Below are 23225 nucleotides of genomic sequence, written 5' to 3' on the forward strand. Positions count from 1 at the left end.
TGAGTCTTGAGTGGGGCTTTTGACTCGGGATGAGAGTGCTACCTACTGTGCCACAGCTAATAAGCTAATAAGGCCATCGGAGACTTCAATCTTCATGTTGACAGGGCATTCTCTAACATCCACATTCAATTCAACCATCTTCACAGTGAGAATCTGCTTTACCTGCCTTGGGGGAATGGTTTACTACAAGATTTATTTCTTAATTGAGAGACCTTGGTAAAGATCCAAAATGCAGGATAATATCCAGATTGAACAGGTGCAACTGGTAAGATTGCACCAAGCTTGGGTTTGAAAAGCCTGCAGATCGAGAGAGGAGGGAGTGGTTGGGAGTCCCTCAGCTTTCAGCTGCTCTGCACTGAAACAGAACACTCCTTCTAAGGCAACGGAAACGTTGACTGCCCCTATACCCCCCACCCCCCCCCAACTTCACAACAAGAACATTTCATTTGGTTAATTGCACAGTAACAATAATGGCCTGTTTTGAAAAGTCCTTCAGATATCCTGATTATATTTAAAATTATTGACCAACTCAGTAAAATACAGTTCCCTCTGACAGATATGTACACCAGAGGCTGTGCATATAGGGCACTGGCCAGTCTATTATCAAGCTGCATAGACAAGAAGATGCCTGATTTTAACTCTACTTTGTACTTATGTAAATGGTCTCTGCTCAGACAGCAAGTGAAATTACACAACTTGCCTCAGTACCCCTGGGTTAGAATGTGACGCAGGTCTGGCCCATTTCTCACTCCTGCACTGTGGCATTTCAACTGCGGGTCAAAAATGGACCACGTTCGAAGGGATGCAATGTGCAAACATCTAAATAAAGGGAAAAAAACATGCCCAACATCGCCCCAATCCTGATGGCCACCTTTGTGTGCAGTTGCATCAAGCTGAGAGTAGATCTTCGGTACGCAAAAAACAAGTGTCACTATGTGCTGAAGTTCTACCTGTCCCCCGTGTTCGAAGGATGGTCTGGCCACGTTGCCGCGAATGCTCTAAGTAGTTGGACCGTGCCGTGCCACCTCTATGCAGAGAAACACCTCTCACAACAAGTCCATCAGGCAATGGTCTGCACGTAATGTCCTAGAGGCCCTATGGGAAAAGGAGATGGCCTCCTCTCCACCCCCTCCAAAGGAGATGGCTAAACCACCTCCCCTGCCCGCCAGAAACCTGTTGGTCTTCCAGTGCAAAGAGTTGTCCTCAACTGAGTTTTGCAGACTGGCACATTCCAAAGCCCAGGACTACATGCTGAGAGATATACTAATGTTTGGAACAGCCATTGCAGAGGAGCAATGGGGGAAGGTCGCTGTCTAAGATGTTTCGGCCATAGTAAACTGAGGGGAGAGGAAATGTATAGACTCCCTCAGGCTGTATGACTTACAATGAGTGTATAGAGTGAATATTACATGTATCACAATTGTACTGAAGCACCTCAGAGTAGAACTTGATCTATGCAGACAACTTAAGTATCTTTGTAATGGCCATTTTGAAATGTCTGTAATGTTTCTTTGACTGTATTGAAGTACCTCAGAGTGCAACATGATGTATGTAGAAGACCTGAATATTATTGCACTTTGTGTGACGGCCCCTTTCAAATGTTTGTAATGTTCTTGCAGATGTTTTATGAATAAAGAATATTTTTGCAAAAACAATACCCCTTGGTTAGCATGGGATAAGATGTGCTATCCAATGCCTCCTGCTGGTTGAGAACTATATCCAATGAAGGGATTTCTAGGACTATATTACCATGGATTCAGTATTACTAATGGACAGGAAGCAGAGAATGGGAATTTAAAATTTTATTTTTTATTTTTTTTTTATAAAGAGTACCCAATTATTCTTTTCCTATTAAGGGGCAATTTAGCGTGGCCAATCCACCTACCTGCACATCTTTGGGTTATGGGGGTGAAACCCATGGAGACACGGGGAGAATGTGCAAACTCCACACAGACAGTGACCTGGGGCTGGGATCAAATCTAGGTCCTCAGTGCCTTAGGCAGCAGTGCTAACCACTGGGCCCTACAGAGAATGGGAATAAACGGACCATTATCGGGATTCCAATATTTGCTTATGATACAAAACGAGGTGGGAGAGTAAACTGTGAGGAGGACAGAAAGCCTGCCAAGCAATTTAAATCCATTAACTTCCCTTCACAACTAACTGTTCCACAACTCTCTGGATGGGTATATTCTCTAAATGATCTCCCTTTTCCTAATTGTCAACTTGTGTCTCCTGGAATTAGATTTCATCATCACTTTAAACGGCTTGCCCAGAGCAATTCCCTTGATAATCTTATTTCTGGGATGGTGCTTAGTTACCTGTCGTCAGCATTTGCTCCAGGTGAAGAACAGCATGAATCAGGGAAGAGGTGTCGCAGGATTTCCCGGCAGCTGTAGTCAGTGCTGCCATCACGGCCCCTGCCAGGATGCTGCTTGTACCTAAAATAACACCAATAAACAATCCTGAATACCACAGCAACGCTTTTGATAAGGCCTTCAAACATTAGTTATCTGCCTCATAGCAGTGTATGTTTGTAATTTACTACAAATGAGCTACAAGTACTCATATCCCTTCAGGACAAGATTCAATCTCTGCTCTGTGCCAAGTAGTGTGACTAAAGTTGGGGCAGTGGATAGACAGCACTTCAGGGCACAGCAGTTAAAGTGGTCCAAACATCAGTCAGAGTTCCAGCACTTACCAATTGACACTGATTGGAAGTGTGTTTGTGTGTGTATGTGCAAGAGTCTATGTGCATGTGTGTGAATGTGAAAGTGTATTTGTAAGTGTGTGAATGTGAATGTATATGTGACTATGTATAAGAGTGTGTGCGTTTGTGTGAGCATGTGTGCCCACAAGCATCTCTGTGCACATGTGCGTGCACAAGAGTCTGTGTGAAAGTGGTTGTGTGTGTAAGCATATGTTCATGTGTAATAGTGTGCTAGCATGTGTGTGCAAGTGTGTGCATCCACGCACATGCATGTGTGGGTGTCATTTTAATTGACAATCTCAGGTGAAGAGCCAAATTCATAGAGCAAGACATCACCAGAGTGAAAGTGAAGAAGACGAGATTAATCCCAGGAAGGAGTGATTAGACAAGCTTGGGTTTAATTTCCGTTGTAAGTCTGACAGTTAGAAGAAGGAGGGAGGTAACAGGTTGTTGCGAAAGAAGGAACGAAGAATGAGAGATGGTACGATGAGTCGCGATTTCCACAAGCAGAATTTTAAAGATGGGAGGGTGATAGTAATAATAGAGTGTAATAGAATAACTGTGGCAGAAGTGTGCCTGCTGGAGAATCAGCAGTGACTGTGTGGAAAGATGGGAATTTGGAAAGGGCAGGAACAAATTGGAATGCAAATGGTGAAGGAAGCAGAATTTATCTTTTTTAAAACCATTTCCCAATTAAGGGGCAATTTAGCGTGGCCAATCCACCTAACCTGCACATCTTTGGGTTGTGGAGTTGAAACCCACGCAGACAATGTGCAAACTCCACACAGACAGTGACCCGGGGCCGGGGCCGAACCCGGGTTCTTGGCGCCGTGAGGCAGCAGTGCTAACCACTGTGCCACCGTGCCGCCCAAGAATTAATCTTTTGACAGTAGCAGATGCTGTTATTCCCAGGTTTATCCCGTGGTTACTCACCCAGGCCAGATCCATGTGGGAGACTGGACCAAGTGTGAAGCTCAAAGCCACCATCAAACCTCGCCATTAATTGGTCCTGTAGCGATGTCTGGGAAGGATATTGGATAATTTCCGTGCAGATAAAGGCTGCTTTCAACAAGGCTCCTGTCAACAGACAGTACATTTATTAACAAATAGAACAAGACAACCAATATTATGTTCTATAACAATATACTCACTGATAGGCTTGTTTCACAAAATCTCAGAATTTTTACAGTACAGAAGGAGGCCATTCTGCCCATTGTGTCTGTACCAGCACTCCGAATGGGAAATCTACTTTGTGTCCCTCTCCTGCCTCCTCCCCACAACCCAGAACACTGTTCCGTTTCATATGAAAGTAATTTTACATACAAAGAAATCTATGTAAATCCCACTGGCTTTCAGACTCTTTCTTTCCAGCCCATTTACAGAGCAGAAATAGGCCACTGGGCCATTCTCCACCTCACATCCAGTTACCACACTGGCCCTTTTTCCTAAAGGAAGCTGCTATCAACATGCAATCTTACAGCACAGAAAGAGGCCATTCGGCCCATCACACCTGCACTGGTTCTTTGATAATTACTCTCACTCCCCTGTTCTCTCCACCATAGGGCTGAAAATATTACCTTTTTATGCACATATTCTATATCTGTGGTACAGGCTCTCTAGAGAGCAGTGAGAAACATTTTTATTGATTCAAATGTAAATTAGATTTATTTATTTCACAAAATATCATTTTAAATTACCGCGTATGATTAATTTGAAACATGGGGTGTGGCAAGTGTAGCATGTTTGGAATGGAGAGAGCAATTTGGACCTATGGTTCCCAAAGCTCTCTACCACTGGGGTTTACCATCCCTGCTTGTTGTCAATGAACCGAGGGTGGGAGGTGGTGAACCCGCTAGACCATGACCTTTCTTTCATGAGCAATCTGTAAGGAAATTTTCTTCCCTTAATCAGAGGCCGGTTTATATTCTGCTTTCTTCCACCTCACCTGTCATTAAACCAACTCAGTATGGAGTGGGGATAGACCCTGTGACCAGCCAGATCTCTGTGCAATAGGCACTCTAATGACCACCCTCGCTGTCAAAGGTACCTGGTGCACGTGGCTGCGAGTAGTCCTGCAGATCCTCCAGACTATGGCACACTATTTCCATGGCCATTCTCTGCTCTCTGCCTCCACTGTTCAGGACCAAGTGCAGTTTAGCTTCTGCGATGCGACGCACCTTTGCGCCAATTGGTTTGCGTTTGTCCACTAGAACGGCGATATCCAGTACTGCTCCCCCATGTTCGTATGTTATTGGAGGTGTGTCACTCCAGCCGCCTGTCAGGGGGAGATATATATCTTAGGCTTGTGCACTGAGTTGAGAGAGGGGTCAAGGGAAATATTTTTTTTCAAGCTTTAGAAAGGATTCCTGCAGCAAACTTGCAGGATCAGCCAACTCATAGAATCCCTACAGTGCAGAAGGAGACCATTCAGCCCATCGAGTCTGCAACTACCCTCCAAAAGAGCACTCTCCCCAGCCCTATCCCCGTAACCCCACCTAACCTATATTGGACACTAAGGGACAATTTAGCATGGCCAATCCACCTAACCTGCACGTCTTTGGACCGTGGGAGAAAACCGGAACACCCGGAGTAAACCCACGCAGACACGGGGAGAACATACAAACTCCACACAGTCACCCAAGGGGGAATTGAACGCAGATCCCTGGCATTGTGAGATAGCAGTTCTAACCACTGTGTACCTTGCCGCAGACAGATTTACTAGAAAATGTCACACTTCACCAAGCACAGTTACTCTTACAGGTTTAGAGATAGAGCGACAATGCTAGAGCCTTAAATCTCTAATCTGTGCTCCTTACAGTACGGTTCCCCACAGCAAGTGGAAATTTATTCTTCGAGCTAAATTTCTTCTGTTCTTTCCCCATATATAGGACGAGAATCCAATCTACTTGTATTGAGGGGTTGGAAAACCTTAATTGGCCAGTTGAGCAGAAAATCTGTAACTTCTGAAATCTAACATCTTAATTTCTGATGAGGGTTCTGTGTCAAATACTGACAGGGGCTATGACAAGTTAGAATTCTGCCCAACCAGTGTTAGTACTTACCCTTCACATTAACTAAAAGTCCTAATCAAATTTACTCACCCTGATCCCATATCCCTTCAATACTTTTTGCTTCATCCTTCCCCCCGAACTATTACAGAATGTTCATAGTTTCTGCCTCAGGCACTAATTGACTCAGAGTAAATCCCGCAGCCTCATAACTCTCTGCACGCAAAGTGGTTTTCCCAGCCTGTTCAGAATCTCCTAACACTCAGGGTGGGATTCTCCGCCGGCGGGATTCTCTGTTTTGCCAGCGCCCAGGGGTTTCCCAACGGCATGGGGCTGCCCCACAATGGGAACTCCACTGACTGTAACGGAGAATCCCGCCGGCGGGTCGGGGCAGAAATGTGGCGTGGCGGGGCGGAGAATCCAGCCCTCAGTCTTGTATCTATATTCTCTCATTCCTGACTCTTTAGAACCGGTAACAGTTTGCTTCTCTTTACCCTATGTTCATAATGAACATTTTTATTATAATGTTTTGTAATCCAACAAAAAAAGTTTTTTTTTCCATTTGTATTTCTTCATACCTTGACATAATCCTAGTGAGTCTGTAGCCTCTTTAATCACTCAATATTCTTCCTGTATTGGGGTTGGGTTAACAATGTAATCAATCTTAAGAGAATCCCGCTGCACAGGAAAGTTCGAACTTTACAGATTGTCCAGCTCAGTTGGCTGGTTCGTACTACCCTGTACTGGCTGAGGTTTTTCATGAAGGCCCCGCCTTTTCAGCCTTGCCTCTTGCCTGAGGTGTGCTGACCCTCAGGTTAAATCACCACCAGTCAGCTCTCTCTCAAAGGGGAGAGCAGCCTATGGTCCTCTGAGAGTGGCGACCGTTACATTTACTATTTTTCCTGGTGCTTAGAGTTCACTACCACACACGGTATTGTAACAGGTCTATTTAAGATTTTAATAGAGGTTCTCCAGTACCTCTTTCATTTTCAATACCTCAGGAAGTAAGACCTACAATTCCATGAGCGTTTTACATCCCGTTCAATCTCAGGTGCTTTCCTCATATCCTGTGATCCTATAACCTAAGCGTATCCACAGCACTGAGTCTACTGCCATTCAGGCCAAATTTCTTTAACCAAGTGCCTTTTGGAGGTTTAGGTGGAACATGATATGGTCTTTCACACAAGTGGTAGAAGGTACAGCACCAAACGTATGTGTTCATCACTCTCATCCTTGTTTTCAAATTCCTTCACGGTCTTGACTTTCCCTGTCTCTGTAACCTTTTCAAGCTCCACAACCCTCCAAGATCTCTGCATTCCTCCAATTCTGGCCTCCTGAACATTCCCGATTTCCATTGTTCCACCACTGGTGGCTTCAGTTGCCTTGGCCCTGAACCCTGGAATTCCCTCCCTAAGCCACTCTGCTTCTCTTTCCTCCTTTAAATTGCCCCTCAAAACTTCTTTTACCAAGATTTTACAGGGCTAAAGAGCTGGCTTTGAAAGCAGACCAAGGCAGGCCAGCAGCACGGTTCAATTCCCGTACCAGCCTCCCCGAACAGGTGCCGGAATGTTGCGACTAGGGGCTTTTCACAGTAACTTCATTTGAAGTCTACTTGTGACAATAAGCGATTTTCTTTTCATTTCATTTCATATTGATTAACCGTCCTATTATCTGTTAATATGACGCAGAATCTAAACATTGTCTGCTGACAGCCCCGTGAAGCACCCTGGGATGTGTTACTGCAATAAAGTGATCTTTTGGATCTTCATTGGAGAGTCAGTCTCAATTCCAAGTTTCTGGAGAGAGACTTAAATCCACAACCTTTGGAAGTGCTACCAACCAAGCTGTGCTCATGTATCCTCTCAAGCTTCTGATTAGATCGTAGCCTGACCGTAACAAATTCAGATGGAGTACAGGCAGTAAGTTCCAAAGGCGAGAGCTGCGCAATTACCTGAGATATCGATACGGGCAGGGCACTCGGCCACCACCCAGTGATTCATGGGAGGGAGCTCCACCTGTTCCATGGAGATGAACTCTCGCGCTGATGTCACGGCCCGTCGGATCAGAATCTGCTCCGCCCCCTCATAGTGACGGGCAGCCCTCACCAGAAAGTCTGGTCTGTGATACACAAGACAGAAAGTTGTATCAAAGGCTTGGCAGGTCTAAAATGAACGCATGACATTCTGCTTCAAGGTGGTTTAGTCCAGAGGATTTTGTGAGGCCCCTCAGATTTCTACCCCTCTGCAGCTCTGTACGGCATCTCCAGAGTTCTACATGAAATATTGCTTTCTATTTTGTTGCTACAAACGTATAAAACTGTAAGATTTTTAAAAAATGGCACCAGTTTTTCTGGTAGTAGCTGACACTTGGTTGGCCGTTAGGACATAGAGTCCTGAGCAGTAATTTAATATTGGCCCGCACATTGATTTAACTCACCTTTGTCAATCTTTACTTGAGCTGAAAACAGGACAATCGTTCATTAGAATAACCTCATTCCTTTATTCAACCGTCCCCTTTTTACTAGGCTAAGTCCATGTGCAGTTACAGTCTGCTGATATGTCACTCGTTTTTATGTGTGAGCCCAAGCATCAAGTACCGCCACGATATTCAAACATAGGGGCATCACAGTAAATCCAGAGTCTGTTATAATCCAGCGTGTGCACACAGACACGTACAGGCTCAGTGATACACAGACACGCACACAGGCGTGCACACAAAGATACACAACACACAGAAACACAGAGGCACATCCACAGATGCACATACAGACTCATACAAGCACACAGAGATATACACACAGAAATACAAGGCCATTCACACAGAGAATCACACATACAGGGACATATACAAACACACCCAGGCACAGTGACACACACACAGAAGGATGGACAAACACACACAGATACACACAAGGATATATGTATAACACCCCCCCGCCCCCCAGACCGACCAACTGACATACACACAGATACACACACAGACACATAGAGGCACACATCCACAGACAGACACACACATTGGGATGAATGTATGAATTTCAGATATCTATCGTATTATATGTATCTGGTGCAGTAATGGTTAAAAGCCTGGGTTCGTGAGTGTGTATCTTTTGCAGTAAGGGTTTTAAAAATCATGGTTTAGAAGACAGTCAGACACTGTGGCTACAGAAGGGGTAACTAAAGCACCGTAAAAGTAAGATCATCGTTCATTCCAATCAAGTAGTGTTTGCCTAAATAGGGCATATGGACTTTTGATTACAGAAAGGCAATTCCCTGGGATTTAGATAATTGAGGGGTTGTGGTTAGTCTTAGTAAGATGGTCATAACTCAATTAAGTGGGATAGGGATGATGTAGCTAATGGGGAGGAGCTGAGGCCGAAGCAGTCAGATTTTGAGTTTCAATTTAGATGTGGCTGCAAACAGAACAGATGCTTTAGCCAAATGCTGCAAAGTTAAACAGTTGTCTGACACAACAAGAATCTGCAGGTTGTGTCCTGAAGGGTCTCTCCAAGACATCTCTAGACAGCAAGTGTTTTCTAACTGTATTTAAAAGTGAATTTTGATTTGAGATAGGTGTTGCTTGATTTGAGATTAAAAAGGTGGCAGTTAGGAGTTAAAGTGGTTCATTTTATTGTTAAACATTGCATAACTAGTAATTTTAAGCTTTTTCCTGCATTATATTAAAGTTAGTTTAATACTGTGTTAAAAATTAAGATTGTTTTAATATACCATATCCATATTTGTGTGTGGGATCATTCTTGGGAGTGAAGTATCCTTATCTCACAGCCTTACAAATTAAATAAGATATTGGTGTTTCTGTCCGGTATTGGGGTCTGATCTGGGATCGTAATCCCACACACCCAGACAGACAGACCCCCCCCCCCACCACACACACACTCAGATGCACACACCCAGACAGGCATAGAGAGAGACACACCAAGACACGCACACACACAGATACACGCATACAGAAACACAAAGATACGCACAGAGACATGCACACACACACACATGCACAGAGAGACACACACACAGAAATATGAAAACACACACAGGTACACACAAGGATAGATAGATACACACACACCAACATATGACATGCACACAAACACACACACATATAAAGACACACACAGGCACAGACAAACACACACACACACACACACACAGATAGACATACACCCAGGCAAACAGACATCCAGACACACATATCTACCCATACAGACACAGAGCTAGACAATTAAACATCCACAGCCTGACAGACACACAGCCAGAAAGACTGACACACACACCCACCCAGACAGACACCCACACTCAGACAGGCACACGCACACCTAGACAGACATCCACTCCAGCCAACTCCACACAGAGACAGACAGATGCACACACAGCTTGACAGACAGATGCACACAGCTAAACTGCCAGTGGCATGCACACCAAGACAGACAGACAGATACACCCAGACTGACAGACACACTCAGACAGACAGACAAAGAACCCCACACACCCAGACAAACACCCAGACAGACAAAGACCCCCTCCAAGACACACAAAGACACACGCAGGCAGGCACAAAGGCACACACCCAGGCACACACACCCAGGCAGGCACACCCAAACAGGCACACCCAGGCACACACACCCAGGCACGCACACCCAGGCAGGCACACCCAAACAGGCACACCCAAACAGGCACACCCAGGCAGGCACACCCAGGCAGGCACACCCAGGCGCACACACACCCAGGCACACACACCCAGGCACACACACCCAGGCACACATACCCAGGCACACACACCCAGGCACACACACCCAGGCACACACACCCAGGCACACACACCCAGGCACACACACCCAGGCACACACACCCAGGCACACACACCCAAACAGGCACACCCAGGCAGGCACATCCAGGCAGGCACACCCAGGCAGGCACACCCAGGCAGGCACACCCAGGCAGGCACACCCAGGCAGGCACACCCAGGCAGGCACACCCAGGCAGGCACACCCAGGCAGGCACACCCAAACAGGCACATCCAGGCAGGCACAGCCAGGCAGGCAAACCCAAACAGGCACACCCAAACAGGCACACCCAAACAGGCACATCCAGGCAGGCACACCCAGGCAGGCAAACCCAAACAGGCAAACCGAAACAGGCACACCCAAACAGGCACACCCAAACAGGCACACCCAGGCAGGCACATCCAGGCAGGCACATCCAGGCAGGCACATCCAGGCAGGCACATCCAGGCAGGCACACCCAAACAGGCACACCCAGGCAGGCACACCCAGGCAGGCACACCCAGGCAGGCACACCCAAACAGGCACATCCAGGCAGGCACACCCAGGCAGGCACACCCAGGCAGGCACACCCAGGCAGGCAAACCCAAACAGGCAAACCCAAACAGGCACACCCAGGCAGGCACATCCAGGCAGGCACACCCAGGCAGGCACACCCAGGCAGGCACACCCTGGCAGGCACACCCAGGCAGGCACATCCAGGCAGGCACATCCAGGCAGGCACATCCAGGCAGGCACATCCAGGCAGGCACATCCAGGCAGGCACACCCAGACAGGCACACCCAGGCTGGCACATCCAGGCAGGCACACCCAGGCAGGCACACCCAGGCAGGCACACCCAGGCAGGCACACCCAGGCAGACACACCCAGGCAGGCACACTCAGGCAGGCACACCCAGGCAGGCACACCCAGGCAGGCACACCCAGGCAGGCACACCCAGGCAGGCACACCCAAACAGGCACATCCAGGCAGGCACACCCAGGCAGGCACACCCAGGCAGGCACATCCAGGCAGGCACATCCAGGCAGGCACATCCAGGCAGGCACATCCAGGCAGGCACACCCAGGCAGGCACACCCAGGCAGGCACACCCAGGCAGGCACACCCAGGCAGGCACATCCAGGCAGGCACATCCAGGCAGGCACACCCAGGCAGGCACACCCAGGCAGGCACACCCAGGCAGGCACACACACCCAGACAGACACATACACACACACACCCAGAGAGGCACACACATCCAGACAGATGGACTTAGACAGACGGACGCACACACACCCACACAGGTGCCCAGACACACACATCCAAACAGACTGACACACGCAGATGCATGCACACGGGCAGACAGACAGACACACACACACAGACAGAAAGAAACATAACCAGACAGGCACACCAAGACAGAGAAACACAAACTCAGACAGTCATGCAGAAATACACACACACACCCAGACAGACATAAACACACCCAGACACACGCGCGCGCACACAGCCAAACAGACACAGACACACCACGCACACTCAAGCAGACACACAGATTCGGGACAGGCAGACACTCGGGACAGAGACACATCCAGCCAGACATGCTCACACAAAAAAACCCACAAACACCCAGAAACATATCCAGGCAGGCATGCCAAGGCAGACAAACACAAACTCAGAAAGACACACACACACACACATGCATGCATGCATGCACACATAACCAGTCACACACTCTGAAGCACATAGAGACACAGATACACACACCCACAAACATGTAGACTGACATAAACATGCATGCAGGCACACAGAGGCGCACACAGACACACAAACATGCATGCACAGACACAAACTGGCAATCACTTACAGACACACACAAATAAACGGGCAGGCAGACAGTCACAGGTATCCTGGCCTATTTACTATTCCTGAGACCAAAAGCTTCCAATACTTGACCATACCCTTATCCCTGTGCCAATCTGTATTGAAGGAGCTTGTTAAACAAATTCTTACCATTGAGGTTCACATCTCAATCATTTATTTCTCTAACACTTGACAGTTTGTTATTCTCTCTCATGACTGTCCCTCCTTAAACTCTAATCTCCACTCTCATTCAGTTCCCTGTGGATAGGGGGGTTTCACTGGATCTTGGGCATTTTTGCAATGGATGAATTCGCCACATGGTAAGTCTTGTGCTGAGGTCTGAGGTAACCTATTGGGCCTAGTTTTTAGCGTGACATCCAAAATCAAAGAATTGGACACTTTAAATGAAACTACTGTCAGTTCCAGCTGTCATAATATACATCTATGTATACAATGGAGTGCAGACAGGCAGTGATTGACACACAGGATGACCAGTAAGCACACAGAACAGAGCAGCCAATCACCAGTCAGGACACAACCACGATAAAGCCAGAGGGCACCAGTTTTCCTGCTCTCTCGGGACCCAGCCTCTGAGACAGTCAGAGCTCGTGAGCTAGCCAGTGCCTACACCATGTGGTAGCTAAGTTAGTCTGGTCAGGCTGTCAGGTCTCCAGTCAAGTCAGCATAGTGTCGACCCACAGTTGAACATGTATAATAGTTTGGATGTTGATAAAACCGTGTTGCATTTTATCAAGTGTTGGAGGTCTGTCTCTCGCTACACTGCATCAAGTGCAGTTCATCTCGACCCAGCCTACCCAACACATCACCAGCAATGGTCTGCCGGGGATTTGAACTTGGCCAAGTTCAAATATATAAAGTCAGGTGAGTTGCCTGGGCATGTCTGGACCTGCCCTGTCAATCGCCCATCAGGAGATCATCACACCCTATTGATATGCACCAGTCAACTGTCCGCAGCCCAGATGGAGCCAGACTCTCGGGCACCCAGAGCTTCTGCTGTTACCTTATAAGGGAACAGATTATGTGGAAACCACACCATCAGGGAATGGACACCTGAGGTGGGCTCAGGTGTCCTGCCTGTCAAATGTTCATCAACTGGACCATTGGGTGCTGAGACTCCCTCCCGAGGTCTCATTGGCAGAAAGCCAGGGGAAATAGCAGAAGGGCGCGAAGGGAGGGGGTATAAAAAGAGGCACCCGAGGCACATCAGCAGCGAAGACACCAGGCAGAGGCAATCGAGATATCTGAGAAGGAAGAAAGAAGTTGCCAGCGAGACTCACCTTCGTGACAAAGGACCAAACGCACTCAAGAAGCGCACTCACAGTTCAATCAACCAACTTGGGTATCGCTGAATCTTGGGCGTTTCTAATATTATATATTTTGGGTTAATTTATGGGTTAATTGTGGCTTTAATAAAGATCGTTGAATTTATACTTGTGTTTGTCCTTCGTTATGAAAAGACACCGAGGTGTATGAATAGGTGAACTGGTCGGAAGTATCTGAATTAGACAGATGCAACACGTCTTATCCCACAGACACCAATATTCATGTTGTGTGTCAAAATTTAGAAGAATGTTCTAATTAGGGTGGCAGCGGGCTCATGTGGAGCATAAACATTTAACGGTTGGGGCGAGTGGACATTTTCTGCATTGTAAATTCAATGCAAATTAGCAGATTATTCAACTGTGCTGGCATCACAACAGAGCTCACAGCCCTACACTCTGGGAATGGTCAGGTACAGTGCACAGAAGCAGAAAACTCGAATGAGAGATAGCAGACAGCTGTTGACAATCATCCAGTAATTTATTAATCCAAGAAGAAGCTCTGTTCTCACCTGGTCAGCCATTTATCCCGCTCCTCCCTCAGCCTCTTCACTCCGAGCACCACATCCCCCTTTTCCAGTAACTGGAAGGCATCAGTCCATGCTGGATTGGCAGCAGGTCCACTCCGGAGCCCTCCCTGTCCTCCAGCCATGCAACCCAAGACATCAGCAACACATGCAAGGGTGCGGGCTGCAACCCCCATGTCCTCAGTGGCGGTAGCGACTGTAAACAAAGAAAACAGGTAAGCTTCAACTCGACGAAAACCCCTAGTGACTCTTCACCAGGGCTGACTTCAATTAGATGATGATGTGAAAACCGAATGAGCTGCCCAGTATACATTCACCCATTACACATCCAGCTGTCAAAGATTCACCTGTTACACAGCCCGTCACAGGTACTCACCAGTTACACACTCAGCCCCTTCCTTACATACTGGCCCCTCACACACCTCTGCCCATGCTCCTTACTGCCAGTGAAACCCCCACTTGTTATACATATCTGCCCGAAATAGGGAGATGGTAGCACTGTGGTAATGTCAGTGGACTAGGAAGCCATAGGGCCAGGCTAATGCTCTGGGGCATGGGTTGAAGTCCCACCATGGCAGCTAGAGGAATTTAAATTCAATGAATTAATCTGGAATTAAAAGCTAGCTTCAGTAAAAATGCATCTGGTTCACCAATGCCCTCCAGGGGGGGAATTCTGCCATCCTCCCATGGTCTGGCCTATATGTGACTCCAGGCCCACAGCCATCGTTAACTCTTAACTTCCCTCTGAAATGGGAAAACGTTGCTCAGTTTAAGGGCAATTAGGGGTGGGCAAGCAATGCCCACATTGCATGAAAGAATAAATAAAGCCCACCCACAGGGTCACACACACTGCCCAGCAGCGCATGTAACAGGCCTCGAATACCCTTGTTGCTCAGCCTACTGAATCGGAACAATAGTCAAAAGGCTGGCAAAAGTAATTTCTCTCACACACATGCTGATCCAGTCACATAGGTGGAGTATGGGGGCAAGGGTAGGATTGGCATCAATCCTTTCTGGTCACCCACTTGCTGTCTGGGCTCACATTATGTGGAAGAGTCACTTTAGCGGATGGTGTCTACTCCTGCACCCCTTCCCTGTGGGAGTCAGCACTTTCTGAACGGGAGGGGAAAAAAACATATACTTCTATATTTTAAAAATGAGTAGTTGTTTTGATTGATGTTTCTCCAAATTATTCCTTTATCATAACTGTGAACAATCTCTGAATAAAACAAAAAAAAATCATTGCATTGATCTGGCATCTTAATACATAACTTCAGAACATCCCAAAGAGCTTTTGATGTGCGCTGCTGTGATGTGGGAGACGCATCATCCAATTTGTACACAGAAAGATCACACAAACAGCATTGAGATAAATGACCAGATAAGCTATTCTTAGTGGTAGCGGTTGAGGGATAAGATGTTGTTCAGTCAGCAGGAAGAATACCCCTGCTTTTCTTTGGAAAGTACCATGGGATCTTTTACATCTATTTGAGAGGACAGACTGGGCTTGTCATCTAAAAGACAATACCTCTGAGAGTACAGCAATCCTTCAGCACTGTAAAGTGCCAGCCTAAATTATGGGCTCAAGTAGGGGCTGGTTTAGCACTGTGGGCTAAACAGCTGGCTTGTAAAGCAGAACAAGGCCAGCAGCACGGGTTCAATTCCCGTACCAGCCTCCCCGAACAGGTGCCGGAATGTGGCGACTAGGGGCTTTTCACAGTAACTTAATTTGAAGCCTACTCGTGACAATAAGCGATTTTCATTTCATTTCATTTTTCATTTCAAGTTCCTGTGATGGGACTTGAACCCATGACTTACCGAAAAATCAACAAGCTGCAAATCAGTTCTCAGTTATGCTGCCACTATGAAGATGGCTCTCACCTCCATCAAGTGTGTTGAGTATCTGTTGCTCATTCCCCTCACAGACAGCTGCCCTGATCAGAGGCCAGAGGCTGTTGTCTTTGTGAGCCAGCAGTGTACTCTTTACTTTACGTTGAGCCTGGCTGAGGAAGAGCTGCTGTCGCCAGGCGAGCTCGGCCTGCTGGTCCAGGCAGCTCAGGATTTCCCTTATCGACAGGCGCCAGGCCGACTGCCACTTCATCAGAAACTGTCCTCGCCCTGCTCTCAGGAACCACAGCACGTCCTCCATCCCGATGGGTTCTGTCACGTGGAAGACTGGGAAGAGCTGAGCATTGAGCAGGCACTGGTCGTCTTCAAGAATGCCAGGACCCCACACCGCCTCTTTCCTATGAAAAACAGAGGCCACTGGGTCACTGTCTTGCATTTCTCCCTTACACCCCCTTTCACATTGGCTTAGGGGAGGGGACAGTGGACACATGGCTTGGCCACTACCCTGGCTGTGAAGAAGTGGTTCCTAACATCACCCCCGAGGGGCCCAGCTCTATCTGTTCTGGAATCCCTATCTGCCCCATTGCAATACCTCAGCAAGGGATTGCACTGGTCTTAAGGCACAGTGAAATAACAGGTACCTTTCTCCAATTTTTAAAATTGAGGATAAATTACTTTAAAAAACCATTTTAGTCTCAATTGTTCATTTATCCAATAACCAGACTGGCTTCCCTCCCCCAACACCAGGCTTCCACCAAAGTCTGGCAGAATGAACCACCAGGATCTGCAGATGGGAAGCTGTAAAAATCTCTCTGATCTTTCCTCCTGCCTTGGAGAACATGCTGGACCTTCACTTTGCACTTCAGCAAGACAGCATGGTCAAGATAGGGAACTCAGTGAGGTGAAGGATTGAACCCACATTTCCATAATAGACAACCTCTCTGGAATTGAGAGGATCAAGGATATATTTAAATCAGCAAAGCAAACTGAGAATGCAAATCTGATAGATTAATACCCATCTTCTAGCCAATGCAAAGAAAATATTTTACACTAAATCAAATACATCTCCAGTCTCAATGGTTCACTTTATCAACGGGTAGCTGAGCCATAAAGAGAAGGAATGTTCGAGCCCCAGTCTGTACTCTTCTCAGCCAAGAAGCAAGAAGGGATGGACAATGGCTTCAGTGCCCCATGGTCAGTGCCTCCGTTAATCGATACCCAGTAGTTCCCAGTGGGATGAGTGTATATGTGGTGAGGGCAAGGACCAACATTGATGCCCACTATGGCCTTGGACCAAAATGGTTACTTGTGTAAAGTACCAGTGGGCACCTTCAACAGGGAAGCAATTAGTTTTCAGAATGGGAGTGGGAGAACTAAATGAAAATAAATATTTTGCCAGTGATCAGTGAATGCCTTTCCTGGCTCCTGCCAATTGGTGTCAAATTTAGACGGCAGTCTCTCTCAACGGTGGCACCTAGCTTCTTCCTTGATCGGGAATGATGGCTTCCGTAGTCAAGTCCAGTACTGAACGGGAAGGGAATAACTCAGAAATTGGGGTGTCAATCTCAGGCCTCTGACAAACCTGCAACTTATACTAACAGCACTGCATGCAGTTCTGGTCGGAATATTATAGGAAGGATGTGATTGCACTGGAGCGGGTGCAGAGGCGCTTCACCAGATATTGCCTGGAATGGAACATTTAAGTTATGAAGAGAGGTTGGATAGGCTTGGGTTGTTTTCACTGGAGCAGAGAAGACTGAGGGATGACCTGATTGAGGTGTACAAGATTATGAGGGACATGGACAGGGTGGATAGGGAACAGCTGTTCCCCTTAGTTGAAAGGTCGGTTACGAGGGCACCCAACTTCAAGGTGAGGGGTGTGAGGTTCAGGGGGGATTTGAGGAAAAGCTTTTTTACCCAGAGGATGGTAACGGTCTGAAACACGCAGCCTGGGAGGGTGGTGGAGGCGGGTTGCCTCACATCCTTTAAAAATTACCAGTATCAGCACTTGGCATTGCTTGACATTCGAGGCAATGGGCCAAACGCTGTCAAATGGGATTAGGATTAGCAGATCAGGTGCCTTTCATGCGGTCGTGCAGACTCGATGGACTGAAGGGTGTTTTCTGCACTGTATTTTTCTGTGATTTTGTAAAAGGACTAGTAGCAGGTTCTCGTGAACACCACCACCTACCAGTTCCCTTCCAATTCACACACCATCCCGACCTGAACAGATTTGACCTTTCTTTCATTGTCACTGGGACAAATCCTTGAACTCCCTCCCTCACAGCAGAGTAGAAGTACCTTCAGCTCACGGATTGTTGTGGTTCACTATGGCCTTCTCAGGGGCAGCTAGGGCAGACAATTAGCAGTGGCCTTGTTAATCAATTCCCACACACGGAGAATTAATTACACAATTAGTAGCTCTTTATCCCAATTTCTTTGATCACCGATTGTTGATTAGTTTAGGGAAAGGGAGGGCAGCATGGTGGCGCAGTGGGTTAGCCCTGCAGCCTCACAGCGCCGAGGTCCCAGGTTCGATCCCGGCTCTGGGTCACTGTCTGTGTGGAGTTTGCACATTCTCCCCGTGTTTGCGTGGGTTTCGCCCCCACAACCCAAAAATGTGCAGGGTAGGTGGATTGGCCACGCTAAATTGCCCCTTAATTGGAAAAAATGAATTGGGTACTCTAAATTTATATTTTAAAAAAGTTTAGGGAAAGGATTGTCAACAATTTCCAGCTGAAGAACCTTTTAAAAAATAGTTGTCTAAAATAAAAATAATTTGGGGCGGAAGGGGGGAGGTGAGAAACAAATGTTCAGCATTTCGAAACCAAATACTCATCAAATTGCCAAGTGTCTCAGGTAAAATGTATAATTTGCATACATAATACATGTATTCAATACACTAGAAAAAAAATTCAAATTCAAATAGACCTAACGGTGAATTACCACATTTGTTGACTTTTAAATAACTATAATTTTGTCAGTAAAGACCAACTTTCACCTACAAATTGTGGAATTAAGACAATTTTTTGGGACATAGATTCTCGTGATAAATAAATGGTCTCTAAATAGTATATTTAGAATCATTTACCATCAGTTATATTAGGAATAATAATATGGTTTACTACCATAATACCTGTTCCTTGAACAAAAGGCAACATCTATAACCATGGTGTAAATCTATCACGAACAGATTTATTTAGAGCACAATTTTTGTTAGAATAACCAGCTGAAACTGTAAAGTGTGATAAAATGATTAATCTTTTATCCCGCGATAAAAACAGACTTTTCATAACTTTTTGCTTTAGGTTTTTCTCATGTTAATGCAAAATAACTGGAACAGGTTTGGGAACTGCAAATGTGATGTGAAAGCGTGCGTGTGGCTCCGGACCAGCAGGTTGCACATCCCTGACATAAGGAGACAGATGAAGAGAGACATTTACGGGTAAGTTGAGGAACCGCTTGCGTCACTGAGGAGCACTGCACTCAGAACCCATAACCAGAAATTACGAGCGGATTGCTGAAGGTTTTCCAATGTGATCTGGTAGATCATAAGAACCCTGCCTCAACAAATCACCCCTTTATGGTAACTGGCAAAAGAACAACATGGTGGTGGTGGAGGGGGAGCGGCAGATGTGGACAAGGAGATTTTTTTGTTAAACAGTGTTCTGGAATGCATTGCTCGAGAGCCTGGAAAATTCAAATTAAACAGTAACGTTTTTAATAGAATTGGATAAATACTTGAACAGGAAATGTTAGAAGCAACATAGAGAAAGAGCAAGGCAGTGAGATTCTGTTAAAGAGAATGCAAGATGGGCCAATTGATCTCCTTCTGTGCTGAATGATTCTTAGCTTCTTTTTCTGAAACTTCATGGGCTGGATTCTCCACCCACCGACACCGAAATCGCGCCCGGCGATGGGGTGGAAAATCCGTTTTGGCGCCAAAATCGGGAGCGGCAGCGGTTTTTAAATTCTCCACCCCCCAAAAATCGGGGTACATGTGGAGTACGCAGCGCCGAGTATCCACCGCCTCAGGCCAGTGCCTCAGGCCAGCCCCGCGATGCTCTGTCCCCGACCGGACGAATTCCCGACGGCGTGGGACTCTCATGGTCCCAGCCGTATGGGAATCTCGCGAGGCGGCTGCGGACTCAATCCGGGGCTGTCACAGTCGGGGGAGGGCCGATCGGCGGGCATGGGGGGGGGGGGGGGGGGGGGGGGGACTTCATTCAGGGCTGGGGGCAATGTGAGCGGGCGGTCCGGGGAGGGCGAGCGGCCGATGCGGGGCACTACTTTGCTGGTCCAGGTCCGCGGGCTGAGTCCGCCATGGAGCACAGTTTTCCTGGCGTAAAAGAGCACGGCGTGGGAACATAGTCTCCAAAACAGAGAATCCAGCCCCATATCTTTTTTAAAAAGTGCACAGGAAGCAAGGGGTTGCAGGGGGCAGCCTTACTTTATTCCTGTCCTTCCAAAGAATTCAGCCCATGGAATGTTCAGGAAGGTCGAGGAATCATTGGCACAAGGTACCTGTTAGGAAAGAACACAAAAGGCAGTCAGCTTTGTGTCAGAAAAGGCACAATAAAGGTTTATGATGCGTCCAAAAAGTGTTAGACATGTATTGAGCAGGTTGAGTTCATACAGATGTAAAGGTGAAATATTAACAGGCACTGTGATAATTAAAGGTACAGGTCAGGACTTCCCAAACTGGGTGCCGCAAGCTCCGAGGCAACAATGGCTACCGTGGAGCTCAGATTGAATTTCAACAATTGTGAGGCTCCTTTAAAACGTCGCTTTTCTTTCTATTGGTGGGCACAGCCTAAGTGATTGATGTTTGAGGCCTGATTCCTGCTCCAATGCACCGCTCAATGACAGCCCGGGTGGCCACATAGTCTGATGGGGCGGTAATTGGTCGGGTTGGATTTGTCCTGTTTTTTGTTTACAGGACATACCTGGGGTATTTTCCACATGGCCAGATAGATACCAGTGTTGTAACTGCACTGGCACAGCTTGGCTAGGAGCGTAGCAAGTTCTGAAGCACAAGTCTTCAGTACTATTGCCAGGGCCCATAGCATTTGCTATGTCTTAATCCATTTCCTGCTTTCACGTGGAGTGAATCGAATTGGCTGAAGACTGGCATCTGTGATGCTGGAGATCTCCAGAGGAGGCCGAGATGGGTCATCAACTTGATACTTCTGGCTGATGATTGCTGCAAATGCTTCAGCTTTATATTTTGCACTGATATGCTGGGTTCCTCCATCATTGATGATGGGGATATTTGCAGCGTCTCCTCCTCATGTCAGTTGTTTAATTGTTCACCACCATTCACGGCTTGAGGTGGCAGAACTGCAGAGCTTAGATTTGATCATTTGGTTGTGAAATTGCTTAGCTCTGTTACTTGCAGTTTATGCTGTTTGGCATGCAAGTAGTCCTGCATTGAAGCTTCACCAGGCAGACACTTCATTTTTAGACATGCCTGGTTATGCTCCTAGCATGCTCTCCTGCACTCTTCACCAACAATGCGACATTTGCTGCAGCAGGGAGCAATTTCCTGAGATCGGGGATATGGCAGATTGTTAGATAGAGCAGAAGAAACTTTGCTCTGCTTCCACACGCTCTATGAAAATGGATATTATTTATAAATTCTGACATCTTTCATCCCTAAACACTGCAGAATTCTTCAAGATCCAGTTAACTGAGTAGCACATATTACACCTGCAAATCATCCTGCCGTCCTGTGATGCTGAAAATCTTCAGTTTCAGGTCCCTCAGTCTGATGTGGTGTCCCTGGACGATAACATCATGGAGCTGGTACTGGCAGAGTGCAGCTGATGACATCAAATCTACTCCCGAAAGAAGGCAACCAGAGCTCACATGAATGGATCCCTGACAAAAAAAAGAGCAAGAGCAAGGAATATCATAACTTCGACAGCAGTCTCAAACAGTATGTTTAATGCATTTGTTTCATGATTTTTGTTTTTTATTCCCCCAGTTCTTCTCCTTTAATGAAAATGAAATGAAAACCGCTTATTGTCACAAGTAGGCTTCAAATGAAGTTACTGTGAAAAGCCCCTAGTCGCCACATTCCGGCGCCTGTTCGGGGAGGCTGGTACGGGAATTGAACTGTGCTGCTTTCCCTGATGTTTTGAACCACACTATGATACTGTTCTATCTATTCTACCAGCATCCCAGCACTTCATCAACATCGTCATTCTCCATGTACAGGCTTGAGCACTGAGAGTTTCTGAAGTTTTCCAATTAAGGGGCAAGTTAGTGTGGCCAATCCACCTACCCTGCGCGTCTTTGCGTTGTGAGGGTGAGACCCACGCAGACACGGGGAGAATATGCAAACTCCAAATGGATAATGGCCCGGAGCCGGGATCGAACCCGGGTCCTTGGCGCCGGGAGGCAGCAGTGAGAGTTAACCAGCTTCCTGATCACGAGGAGAGAGGACAGAGAAGCGTGCAATTATACCTCATCCTGTCTTCACATCCTGTACCTTTAGCAGCAGTCAATAGGCAGCAGTGAGGTAAAAGGAGCCAATTGTGACACCTTTAGAAAAATTGTGGGTTCAAGCCCTGATCCAAAAATCTGAACATAAAATCTAGGCCGGCAAGTGATGCCGTCTTTCAGATGAGATGTTAAACTAAGATTCCCTTCTCATTTCGGCGTTTTGAAGATTTTGAAGAATTTCAGGGGAGTTCTCCCTGGTATGCTGACCAATGATCAGCTCTCCCACAACATCACTAAAATAGAATACCTGGTCATTATCACAACACTGTTTGTGGGAGTTTATGGTGTGAAAATTACCTGCTGCGTATCCTACATTACAACAGCATTTACATTTCAAAAGCAATTCTTTGGCTGTGAAATGCTCTGAGACATCCAGAGGTTGGGAAAGGTGCTACATAAATGCAAGTCATACGGTGCAGAAGAGACCCCTTGGCCCATCGAGCCTCCACTGACAAAACCACACTAAATCTCACTTTCCAGCACTTGGGCCATAGCCTTCAATGTTGTGGCATTTTAAGCACTCATCCAGGTACTTTTTAAATAGTTGAGGTTACCCGCCTCGACTACCCTCCCAGGCAGTGCTTTCCAGACTCCCACCACCTGCTGGGTGGAAAAGAAATCCCCTCTAAACCTCTTGCCCATCACC

The 23225-nt window shown here is 46.9% G+C and overlaps 1 protein-coding gene across 4 annotated transcripts in view; it reads right to left on the minus strand.

Moving 5' to 3' along the window:
• fcsk (fucose kinase) overlaps positions 1-23225 on the minus strand; it is a 497568-nt gene that overhangs the window by 27496 nt on the left and 446847 nt on the right. For all 4 annotated transcript variants that reach the window (XM_072518609.1, XM_072518607.1, XM_072518610.1 and 1 more), the window contains 8 exons: positions 21782-21952; positions 20523-20596; positions 16106-16470; positions 14210-14420; positions 7670-7836; positions 4758-4985; positions 3644-3787; positions 2322-2441 (listed from right to left, as the gene is read on the minus strand). In XM_072518609.1, the coding sequence (XP_072374710.1) occupies positions 2322-2441; positions 3644-3787; positions 4758-4985; positions 7670-7836; positions 14210-14420; positions 16106-16470; positions 20523-20596; positions 21782-21952 (1480 nt within the window). The remainder of the gene's footprint in view (positions 1-2321; positions 2442-3643; positions 3788-4757; positions 4986-7669; positions 7837-14209; positions 14421-16105; positions 16471-20522; positions 20597-21781; positions 21953-23225) is intronic.

Source organism: Scyliorhinus torazame, chromosome 10 (assembly GCF_047496885.1).
Source record: "Scyliorhinus torazame isolate Kashiwa2021f chromosome 10, sScyTor2.1, whole genome shotgun sequence".
Taxonomy (NCBI): Eukaryota; Metazoa; Chordata; class Chondrichthyes; order Carcharhiniformes; family Scyliorhinidae; genus Scyliorhinus; species Scyliorhinus torazame.